Below are 11,759 nucleotides of genomic sequence, written 5' to 3'. Positions count from 1 at the left end.
TCCGCTGTCCCCTTTCTCTTGGGGAGGTTTGGAATTGGCCTGGTACAGAGTAGAAGGCCTAGAAAAACTGAGCCCGTGGTGACAGCATTTGAGCTACTGAGTCAAAATGTACCTGAGGCCCACCTTCACGTACACACGCCAAGTCCCCTGTATGTTTAAGTCGATTTGTGTTAGGTTTTCTGTCTCTGGTGATCGAAAAAGAAATGATTCTAACTGATATAAAAGAAGAGCTTTGGAGGGTCCAGGTACCCAGGACTCCAGCCCTCAGCTCTTCAACATGAACTCTATTTCCCAACGGCCTCTTGCACCCCAATCTTTAACCAGAAGGCCTCACCTCCCCTCCTTCCCCGAGACAGAGGCTGGTGGCCTGTACTTTCGTTATGTGCTTCCCCTTTCTCTGCTGTCAGACCCACGGCCCATGATACAGGCTGAGATGTTTGGTTTCACTGTCTTGCATGAGTGATATGCCCGGTTCTGGGTCAATGACCCCAGGGACGTTTTCTGGCAGGCTTCAAGAAAGCTTTGCCCCACTCAGGGGATGGGGCGAGGATGTGATTCCTGGAGCCGCAGCAGCCATCTTGCTATACAAGGCAACCCGCTAAGGATGCAATAAGCCCCGGTCCTTAATGGGGTCCCTAAGATGCTGCACCAGCCTGAAACCACCCACCTCCATGATTCTTGCCACCATTTATTTTGTTAATTGAGGCCAAAAGAATCTTCACTGATGCACCCCTTCATTCCCAAGGGGAACCGCTGCTGATAAAGGAAGGCATCGTGCTGGGGAGAGCAGCAGCCAACCCAGCCCTTTGCTGGCACCCACACATCTGAGCAGTTCACCTATATTTATTGACTAGAAACCCGAAGCACGAAGATTCATGCAGGAATGGGCCTTCCTTTCCCTGGCTGCTGGCACCACCTTCCCTCTGGCCAGAGCTGCCTTTCTGCTCCGGCAGCTTGGCGCCTGTGTATGCAAATTAACCCACCATCTTTGTTGGGTTAATTTGCATACTCACCCCTGATTGGCTGGCGGGCGTCGCGAAGGTACAGTCCATTAGCATGTTACTCTTTTATTAGGTAGACTGCCTGCTGGGTGCTAGGCTCTGTGTGAAGTTCTGGGGATAATGACATGGTCTATGTCTCCATCCACAGAGCTCTCAGTGTAGACAGGGAGTCAGAAGCTAAACAAGTAATGATGTATTTACAGAGGAGAAGCAGAAGGTGCAGGGTCTCCAGGGCCTAACCCATGACTGAGGCAGGGGTTAGAGAAGCATCTTCTCAGATGGTAACTGTCACCTTTACCTTGAGAAATGTACCACACAGGAAAAAGCGCCGTGCTCCAGACGGAGCAGATGCTAGGGGCAAAGGCCCGGGGGCAAAATAACGTGGCAGAGAGAAGACCTGTGCGACTGGAGTGGCAGGGGGAGGATTGGAAGGGGAGGTCAGAGGGGCCAAGGGAGGTCAAACCACGAGGCTTTGAAGGTCATGATGAGGCGTTTGGACAACATCTGAAGGGCAATGAGCAACCCGATAAGGGTTGAAAGCAATGGTTCCTAATGTGGGGCACATGCCTCACAGGAGGGCAATTTGATTTGTAAGGGGGGCAATAGGAGAATGAGTTATTGACAGTGAATTTTTTGCATTTCTTATGGTTCTAGGGGCCTCATATACAGCATACAAATATGTATGGTGACATATTTATGCATTTCATTTCTCTATTATATGTTTTGAAACTTTATTTGTTATTTTTCAAATCACTTCATATTATTATTTTTTAAACAATTTCTTAGTGATTTCTTCCTCAGTACTTCAACTGTCCTTTCATTCTTTTATCTTTCTCTTTCATGGATGCCATGTTCTTTGGAACCTTGTTTAGACCAAGTTAATGGCCTTTTAGGCTTCCTCCACGTGAATAGTTCACTTTTTGAATAATAAGAATTCTATGTCACGGGGGTGGGAGAGGGGCATCAGGATTTTAGAGATACTTAGGTGGGGCATGGCCAAAAAAAGTTGGGAACCACTGGTTTAAAGGGAAGAGGACATGTGATCTGGTCTGTTTTAAGATGAAGACTCTGGAAGCTGGATGGGCATGGTCTGGGGGAGGCAGAAGTGGACATAGGGAGACCTTTTCAGGGATGAGGTGGGGCCCCCCTCTCTGGCTCAGAGCGGCACAGCAAGCCCCCCTGTTCGCTGCACAGCTCCCAGGTCTTGGCCTGTGTGGTGGTTTGCAACCACACTGTTAGGTCAGCAGGAGTCTCCCCAAGCCCAGGAGTCCCACCTCCTTCGTTGCACAAATACAGGCAGAGTCTTCTCAGGTGAGAGAGGCAGACAGGAAGTCCCACTTACAGTCTGACCTTGAGTCACAGTAGGACAGGAGGCGAAACAGGAAGTCTTGCCCAAAAAGTCCTGTACAGAGCAGGCCATTCGCCGGGTCACACCTGTGTGGCTGCCCGCACAGTCTTCGGGACCCCACCTGGAGAGATGACTGGGCTGGGGCTGGTGGCCTGGAAGAGGGGGGCGGGGACAACCTCATGAGTTACCCTGGATGTGACATGACTCACCCTTTTCTAGCACTAGCTCTCATTACTCAGGAATTAGCGGGGTTTCCGCCACTTACAAGGAATAAGAAATGTCTAACCTCCCTTGGGAGCGAGGAGACATGCAACTTTACTGGGAAAGAGAAATTCCCTCCCGCTTCTGAGAGAAAATGGAAGTTTGGCCCATTTTTATGGGGGGAAAAAAAATAAAGGAGGTCCCATCTTACTCCCTTTGTGGGGAGAATTGGAATGTCACTCTTCTTTTAAAGTACATAAAGCAAGCATGTCAAACGCGTGGGGCATAACGGATATTTTTGCGACCCCGCCAATATAACGGTATATAAGAAACGTTTTAATAAAAATTTCGTAACTTAATTTTCACATTATCCTGATATACATAATTATTAATAACGAACTACAAGGTTCGCTAATGACTGATGACTATAATCGTGCTGCATTCATTCCCCTTACGCGCAGGCGCACCATTTCTCTCCACTAATACCAGCAGTGAATATTTTAGCAGCGGAATGCCACCTCATTAGTCTTGGGCTGAGTTGTTGGTGTGCGCAACGGGAAATATTTCGCTTTCGGAGAACAAGAGAGATAGGTTTATTTGCGTGATGCTTATTCATGCGCGCAGTGATTCAGTGTCTGGTTAAGTTTGTGTTCAAGAAAAAATATTAACTTTTATTGAAATGTTCTATTATTTTATGTTAACAATGACTCATTTATTTCAGCCCTTTGTATTCAGCATGTCTCTATCGAAATAAACCTACGTTTCTATGAAAATGGAAGCTTTTGTGTGTGTGTTTTTGCGGCCCCACAGACACTTACACCTTGTTTATTTGGCTCTTGTTAGCCTTTGAGTTTGACATGCTTGACATAAAGGTTGGATGGGAAACCCTGTCCAGCCTTTATATATTTTCAAAAGGATAAAATGTCACCAGGATTGTAAACCAACCAATAAAGCTTCGGGAAGAGAACTCGGAGCATTTCATCTCCCTGACTAAATAACAAAGAAATTCCGCACTCACTTGGTGGGCCCCGGTTGGGCTGGGGTCCTCCAGCGGGACTTTGGGGGGCAGAGGCTGTGGAGGCTGCACGGGGGCCACGCTCTGCATCTTCTTTTCTGGTGGGGGGGTCACAGGGGCAAAGGTGGGGAGATGCTTCTTTTTCTTGGGAATCGCTCCTGGAAAAGAGAGAGGAAGGGGAAAAAAAAAGAACACAGAAACACGTGATTGGCTGCTCCAACATCCTGACCCAGCCCATGGAAAGGGAAGCTGGGGGGCTGAGAGGCGGAGCCTTAATCTGATGGGCTGATATGGACCTGTAACCGTGCTGATTGGTTCAGCCAGGCCTCCAATCGGGTTTTACCTAGGGACGCTTTGAGTGGGCCCCTCGCTCACCCCGAAACCTGCGCAGGCAGCAGACGCACAGGAGGATAAGGGCTGCCAGGAGCGCCAGGCCCAGGAGGGAGCCCAGGACGATGCCAGCGATGGCCCCAGGGCCCAGGGTGGGGTCTGGAAGAGACAAAGAGAAGCGGGACAAGGAGAGTGAGAGCCAGGGCTGGATCTGTTTCCGAAGTCCCCTGCCCCAACTCCCAGAACACAGAATTCTGGGACCCAGCACTCGCCATTCATCTAAGGTTTACTCAGCATTCTACCACGTGACGAGGACCCATTGCTGAGCAAACACAAGATACCTACTCTCATGGGGGTTCATTTTAGGAGGAAAATCAGAAATGAATATGCAAATAAATAACATAATTATATGCCCAGCCGGGTGTGGCTCAGCTGTTAAGCAACAAACCGGAACCAGGAGGTCACTGGTTTGATTCCTGGTCAGGGTACATGCTGGGATTGCGGGCTCGATCCCCAGTGTGGGGCGTGCAGGAGGCAGCTAATCCATTATTCTCTCTCATCATTGATGTTTCTTTCTCTCCCTCTCCCTTCCTCTCTAAAATCAATAAAAATTATATTAAAAAATAATAATAACAGCCCTAGCCGGTTTGGCTCAGTGGATAGAGCATTGGCCTGAGGACTAAAGGGTCCCAGGTTCGATTCCAGGCAAGGGCACATTCCCAGGTTGCAGGCTCAATCCCCAGTGTGGGGTGTTCAGGAGGCAACTGATCAATGATTCTCTCTCATCATTGATGTTTCTATCTCTCTCTCCCTCTCCCTTCCTCTCTGAAATCAATAAAAATATATTTTTAAAAATATCAATAACATCATTATAGATTTCACTAAAAAGAAAATAAAATAAATGTGCTGTGAGAGAAATAATGGGAGGGGAGTTTACATTTAGAAAGGAGGGTGAGGAGCAGGTCTCTGAAGAAGTAGCATTGAAGAGAGACCCACAGAATACGGAGCCAGGCATGCTAAACAGGGGAAGGGTCTTCCAAGCAGAGGGAACAGAAAATGCAGAAGCTCAGAGGTATGAAAGAGTTTTCTGTGCTTAAATAAAGGCCAGTGTGGGTTGGGGACATGGAAGGAGAGGGGGAGAGGTAGAGGATGATGTTAGAGGGGTTAGCAGGGGCCAGAGCCTGGGGAAATCTGGGAGGAATTCATGAAAGGCTTTGAAGGAGATCAGCAGCGACATGATGTGGTTTCTTTGACTCTGGCTTCTATGTGGTGAAGGATGGGGTGTAGGGAGGGCAAGAGGGGGCAGCGGGAGACCAGATAAATGGCTGTTGCAGGCAAGAGAGGATGGCGGTGTCTGACCAGGGTGTTGGAATGGAGATGGAAAGAAATGGACGGATTGGAAACACATTTTAGGAGGAACGTTGATGGGAGCTGCTAGTATTGGGGATGCTGGAGGTGACTTGAGCATGTGGGTGGTGCCACCGACCAGGAGTGGGAAGAAGGGAAGTCGGATGGGAGCAGGAAGGTGGGATGCAGTTTCGGGGGGGAACCATGAAACGGTCTATTTTGGACACGTGGAGTCCGAGATGCCAGTTGGACATCCAAAGTGAAGGTGTCAAGTAGGGAGGTGGGCTTTCAAATGTGGGGGTTCAGAAGAAAGATCTGGGCTCAGGACCAGATGGTTGAGAGTCATCTGAGTAATCATGAGATTCCAGGCAATGAGAGGGAACAGGGTCACACCGGGGAGAAATACAGCCAGAGTGGACGACTGGACACTGAGCCTGGAGCCATCCAATACTTGGAAACCGGGAAGTGCTACCACTTGAACTGTGTCTCCCCCAAGAAAGAGATATTGACACCCTAACTGTCCATACCTGTGAATGCGACTTTATTTGGAAACTGAGTCTTTGCAGATCATTTGGACTGGACCACCCTCGCTCTATTTCCAAATAAGGTCACATTCACAGGTAGTGGGGAGTAGGATGTCAATATATCTTTTTGGGGGGAGACACAATTCAACCAGTCAAGTCAAGATTCAATCACTAGGGTACACCCTAACCCAGGGGTGGGCAAACTTTTTGACTCGAGGGCCACAATGGGTTCTTAAACTGGACCGGAGGGCCGGAACAAAAGCATGGATGGAGTGTTTGTGTGAACTAATATAAATTCAAAGTAAAGGAGCGGAGGGGAGAGCAAGAGAACCCTCCGCTCTTTCGGCTCCGCGGGCCGGATAGAACAGCCGAACGGGCCGGATCCGGCCCGCGGGCCGTAGTTTGCCCACGGCTGCGGCCTAACCCAATATAATGTTCTTGCAAGAGGAAAATGGAGACATGCAGGGAGGCGGCGGCAGTGGGGAGCTGGAGGCAGAGATTGGACTGCAAGCCAAGGAATACCTGCCGGGACAGTGTGGCTCAGTGGTTGAGCGTCAACCCAGAAACCAAGAGGTCGCTGGTTCGATTCCCACTCAGGGCACGTGCCCAGGTTGCAGGCTCCATCCCCAGTGGGGGGCGTGCAGGAGGCAGCCGATGGATTCCTCTCACCTCTCATTGATGTTTCTAACTCTCTGTCCCTCTCCCTGCCTTTCTCACTAAAAATCAATAAAACATGTTGAAAAAATATATTGCCAGGCACTGTGGGAAGCTGGAAGAAGCAAGCAGGGCTTCTGCCCAGAGACCCTGAAGGAGCAGGGCCCAGCGGACCCCTTTATTTTTCATGGCCTCCAGAGCTGTGTGTCTGTTGTTTCAAGCCCCCTAGTTCACGGTCCTTTGTTATCGCGGCCCCAGGAAACGATTCCAGGGAGAAGGGGAATCCGAGGAACCAGAGGGATGGGGGCAGCCAAGGAGAAGGCTCCGACAGTCCCAACTCACCGGCATTGCAGACCCGGCTTTGGGATGGGGTGCCTGGCCGGCCCCCCAGGGTGGGCAGGATACGCAAGGCCCAGGTCCCCCGGTTCTGAGGAGGGAGGGGCACCACGGCAGAGCGTTCCTGAGGGCCCAGGATGAGCAAGGAGACCCAGTCCTGGTAGCTGACGGTTCTGCCAGGGACAGGTCCCTCCGGCCGTGCCTGGATCTCAAAACCACTGATCAGGGCCCCACGCTCCACATCCCAAGTCAGCACCGCAGCATCCCGGGCTCTCTGCAGCCTCCAGGAGGAGATGGACGGTCCTGGGGGGGGAGGTGGGGGGGATCAAGGTGGGGGGCGGGATTTGTGGGTCCTAGAGGGGAGAGGGAAGGGGGCTGCGGGCCTGGACTCATAGGTCCCAGGGGAAGAGGGTCCGAAGACCCAGACTCTCCAGTCTGAGGGAGGAGGGGCTGGGGCCTGGGCTCCTGGGTCTGAGGGAGGAAGGGCTGGGGGCCTGGACTCCTGGGTGTGAGGGAGGAGGGGCTGGGGGCCTGGACTCCTGGGTCTGAGGGAGGAGGGGCTGGGGGCCTGGACTCCTGGGTGTGAGGGAGGAGGGGCTGGGGGCCTGGACTCCTGGGTCTGAGGGAGGAGGGGCTGGGGGCCTGGACCCCTGGGTCTGAGGGAGGAGGGGCTGGGGCCTGGGCTCCTGGGTCTGAGGGAGGAAGGGCTGGGGGCCTGGACTCCTGGGTGTGAGGGAGGAGGGGCTGGGGGCCTGGACTCCTGGGTCTGAGGGAGGAGGGGCTGGGGGCCTGGACTCCTGGGTGTGAGGGAGGAGGGGCTGGGGGCCTGGACTCCTGGGTCTGAGGGAGGAGGGGCTGGGGGCCTGGACCCCTGGGTCTGAGGGAGGAGGGGCTGGGGCCTGGGCTCCTGGGTCTGAGGGAGGAAGGGCTGGGGGCCTGGACTCCTGGGTGTGAGGGAGGAGGGACTGGGGGCCTGGACTCCTGGGTGTGAAGGAGGAAGGGCTGGGGGCCTGGACTCCTGGGTGTGAGGGAGGAGGGACTGGGGGCCTGGACTCCTGGGTCTGAGGGAGGAAGGGCTGGGGGCCTGGACTCCTGGGTCTGAGGGAGGAGGGCTGGGGGCCTGGACTCCTGGGTCTGAGGGAGGAAGGGCTGGGGGCCTGGACTCCTGGATTCTGGGAAAGGACAGAACTCACCAGTGAGGGTGATCTGGTCGCCCCCAGCACCCAGCACCCCACTGCACAACACGGAGTAATTTCCTAGGTCCCAATCCAGGCTGAAGTTGCCAATGAGGAGCCTCCGCCCATCCTGGCTGAGCCTCAGGCGCCCCCCGCCGCCTCCGGAGGCCAGAGGCCGCCCTTCCCGGGCCCAGGATGCTCGCGAAGGTGGCGGACAGCCAGAGGCCTCCAGCGCCACCTCGGCCTCCCCCGACCGCGCCTCCTCCACCATCGGACGCAGCAGCACCTCTCGCGGGGCCTCTGCAGGTGCAAGAAACGCCGTGAAGGAAGTCAAGACCTTGCCTTGAAGTCAAAGAACAAGCCCTGTGGCCTGTGGTGAATCAGGATATTGAAACCTCAGCACCCCAGTTAGATGAGGAAGCACTCTCCATTCACCCCGCCCCCCTCATTCATTCAGCATCTGGCTTCCTTAAGGACTTATCTAAGTACATGCTATAGGCCGGCCCTGGGCTGGGAAAGCCATGCTGTCCTCAGCCATTTATTGCTCTGAACACGTGGGAAGGTGTCAGCCCTCCTCCTGAGTCCAGGAAAGAAATTTTGTCCCTGTCTCTGCTTAAATATAGGGAGAACCTGGGTCCTTCTGGAGTTAGGAAGTTCCCCTTTTTCATGTCCTAAAGGGGCTAAGAAAGACCCCGTCCTCCTCAGGAAAAAGAAAAGAGGTCCCACCCGCTCTCACCTGGGGTGACAGTGCAGGTGCGCGTGGTCACCAGGTGGCGAGCCAGGCAGGTGACTGGGACGCCGCTGAGCCGGGGGTGGGCGGGGACAGCCGCTAGGAGCACCGAGTGCGCCGGGCCCGTGCGGACGCCTTCGGGGAGACCCTGGAACTGCAAGGAGGCGGCCGGGACCCCCCCGGGCCACCAGCAGCGGAAGCGAAGGCTGCGGTCCCCGGGACCCCCTTCGACTGAGCATTGTGGGGACCCTGGGGGCGGATCTGTGGAGCGGAGGTGAAGATCCAGGAGTCAGCCTCCACCCCTCTACCCCCGCCCCTCCGTGCATTCACTCGGCCCCTCCTGCACTTAGCCTCGCCCGAGTCGCTGACCGCGCCCCTCCACGCTGGCCCCGCCCCTTCTTTGAGAATCCCCGCCCCTTTTACGGGGAATCTGCTCTTCCTTGCCAGCCCCACCCCCTCTCCGTGTATCTCCCCTCCTTCTGAGATCCCCGCCCCTTTCACGGGGATCTCTGTCCTTCGGCGATGACCCACGCCTCCGATGCGGCCTCACCGCTCCCCACTGGCCCCGCCCCCGTCCGGGTATTGCAACCCCTTGCTGGTTCCACCCCTTCTCCAGGGCATTGCCCAGCCTCCTTTTTAAGGAATCTCCGCCCCTCCGTGCTGGCCCCGCCCCCATGTGTATTTCAGAACCTTGATGGTTCCGCCCCTTCTCCTGGGCAACCCTGCCCCTTTACGTGGAATCTCCGCCCTTCCCTACAGGCCCCGCCCCTCCACGTGGAAACCGCCCCCCGCCCTCCCTTGCTGGCTCCGCCCTCCGCGTTAGCACCGCCCTTCCCTTCCGGCCCCGCCCGCCCTTCCGCGTTGACCCCGCCCCTCTGCGTTGGCACCGTCCTCTCCAGGTCCCCCGCCGCCCCATCCCGCCCCGGCTGCGCTCACCCGCCACCGTGAGGTTGAGCAGCGAGCGGCGGCGGTGGCCCGTGCGTGGGTTCGCGGCAAGGCAGGCGTAGGCGCCGGCGTGGCCCGGCCCGACCGCGGGCAGCAGGAGGTGCGGGCCAGCAGGCACCGCGGCCTCAGCCGGGTCGGCCAGGCTCCACGCGATGTCGGCGGGCGGCCGCGAGGCGGCGCTGCAGCGCAGGGTCACGTTGCTGCCCGCGGTGACATAGAGGACCGGGGTGGCGTCTCGGTCCGAGGAGATCGTGATAACCGGCGGGTCCGGGCCGTCTGGGTGGAGGGAGGAAGTCGGAACCACGAGTGTCGGGGTCACTCGGGACTCCTCCAAGGCCACTGGAGCTCCCCGGCACTCAGGAGCCTGGGCCCTCAGGTCCCCGACCCTGGGCCCCGGGCACCCCGCGTCCCCCCACTCACAGAAGACACTGACGTCGGCCGCCGCCTCCGTGTGGCCGAAGGGGCTGCGGACACGGCAGGTGTACCGGGCGTGGTCGCTGCGCACCGGACGCGCGATGAGCAGCTGGTCGCCCTCCGCGCGGATCCGAGGCGGCTCTGCTCCCTCCGGGTCCGCGGCTTCCAGGGCGCGGCCGTCCCGGCTCCAGCTCAGCTGCCCGCGGCCCGGCCCCCACCCCACGCAGCGCAGCCGGAGCTGGGCCGCCCCCTCCTCGGTCTCCGGGGCCTCGGGCTGCACGGACAGCTGGGGCAGGGGCTCTGGGAGAGGAGGGACGTACTCAGGACCCATCCCCCCTTCCCCCCACCACCTCCTCCTGTAAGCCCCAGCCCTTCACCCCCTACACCCAGGACTTCCAGGCTCAACGGGGCCTCCTCCTCTCACAGACCCCAGTCTGAGTCTGCAGCTCTTCCCTCTGGAGAACCCAGGAGTCCAGGGCCCCCAGGTCCAGCTTCCCTCCCTTGGCTCCATCTTGGCCCCAAGCCCCTCTTCTCCTCCCCCCCTCCCTCCAACCCAGAAGTCCTCTCTCCTCTGCCCCCTTCTTCTGGGGAGAAAATCTCCTCGGAACAGCAGTGACCAGCCGGAAGGTCTGACAGAGCCGCCCTTACAGCCTGCCTTCTGGACCTCAGAGCCCACTTACCATACACACCCACCGTGAACTCCCGAGTCTGCCGGGAGACGCCAGCCCGGATGACCTCGGCCGTGTAGACCCCAGCATCCTCCAGCTGGGCAGAGGCCAGTTCCAGGGCCCCTCGGGCCTGGTCAAACCGTAGGCGGTCTCGGTGAGCAGGGTCCAGGCTGATCAGAGGGGCCCCTGACCCCAGGCCCCCAGCTGCTAGCACCTTGGAGCCCCTGCGCCAGACCACCAGAGGGTCCGGGGGACCAGGGCTGGGCACCGGAAGCAGGGGGAGCTGGATGGTGCTCCCCACCAGCACCGCCAGGGGCCCCCCCACCTGCTGGGGGAAGCTAGGCCCTGGGGGGGCCTCTGCAGGAACTTTGGATTCGGGACTCTGAGCAGAGAATTTAGCATCCAGGTCCGCAGGGGAGAACTGTAAACCCGGGCCCTCCACAGACACGGGAGCACCAGGGGCTGGAACAGAAATGTCTGAAGCTGGAGGCCTCGCCGGGAAGGAAGGGTTTGAGGCGTCCGCAGGAACCTGAGCACCCAAGGTGTCAGGCCGGGCTGGGGAATCAGGGGTCCCGGAGATGGGGGGCTCCAGGCCCAACGTGTGGTCCCCAGCAGAAACATTTGACCCGACGGACCCAGGTCCGTCCTTCAAATCCAGGGCCTCGGGGATCCATTTGGAATGGGGGATATCAGCCGTGGCTCTTGAACCTGGAGACTGATCCGGAATGTTCCCTCCGCGGGGGTTGTGGAAAGAAACATTCGAACCCGGGCCCTGGGAAGAGCTTCCTGAGTCAGAGGTGAAATGGGTTTGCTGAACTCCGGAAGAGGCTCTGAGAGTGAGGACCCCTACTCCCGAGGCTGCAGAGGAGAGGAGGGGAGGGCGTTGGGGGGCTGCTGAGAAGGGGGGCTGGTGGGAAGGGGTGAGACTTACCCAGGAGCAGGAAGAGCAGCAGGGCCTGTGAGGTGTCCATGGTGCTGCCGCACCCAGAAGGGCTCTGCAGGGAGACTCCCGGCCCGCACCTGTCCCTCCCGGGACAAGTCCGACAGGACTGGTAGCTTCCTGGGCGGGGA

General features: G+C 57.2%; 1 protein-coding gene across 1 annotated transcript; it reads right to left on the bottom strand.

Moving 5' to 3' along the window:
• Nucleotides 1-1,059: 1,059 nt before the first annotated feature.
• Nucleotides 1,060-11,659, bottom strand: VSIG10L (V-set and immunoglobulin domain containing 10 like; the record flags this gene model as incomplete). Its single annotated transcript, XM_080644099.1, has 10 exons — nucleotides 1,060-2,501; nucleotides 3,569-3,723; nucleotides 3,941-4,054; nucleotides 6,763-7,059; nucleotides 7,950-8,231; nucleotides 8,668-8,922; nucleotides 9,598-9,882; nucleotides 10,027-10,320; nucleotides 10,701-11,546; nucleotides 11,620-11,659. 10 exons carry the CDS (start codon nucleotides 11,657-11,659, stop codon nucleotides 2,430-2,432), a joined length of 2,640 nt encoding a protein of 879 aa, XP_080500225.1. The 3' UTR covers nucleotides 1,060-2,429.
• Between the last annotated feature and the right edge of the window lie 100 nt (nucleotides 11,660-11,759).

Source organism: Plecotus auritus (assembly GCF_963455305.1).
Source record: "Plecotus auritus genome assembly, chromosome: 10".
Classification (NCBI taxonomy): Eukaryota; Metazoa; Chordata; class Mammalia; order Chiroptera; family Vespertilionidae; genus Plecotus; species Plecotus auritus.
This window is presented reverse-complemented; position numbering and strand designations above follow the sequence as displayed.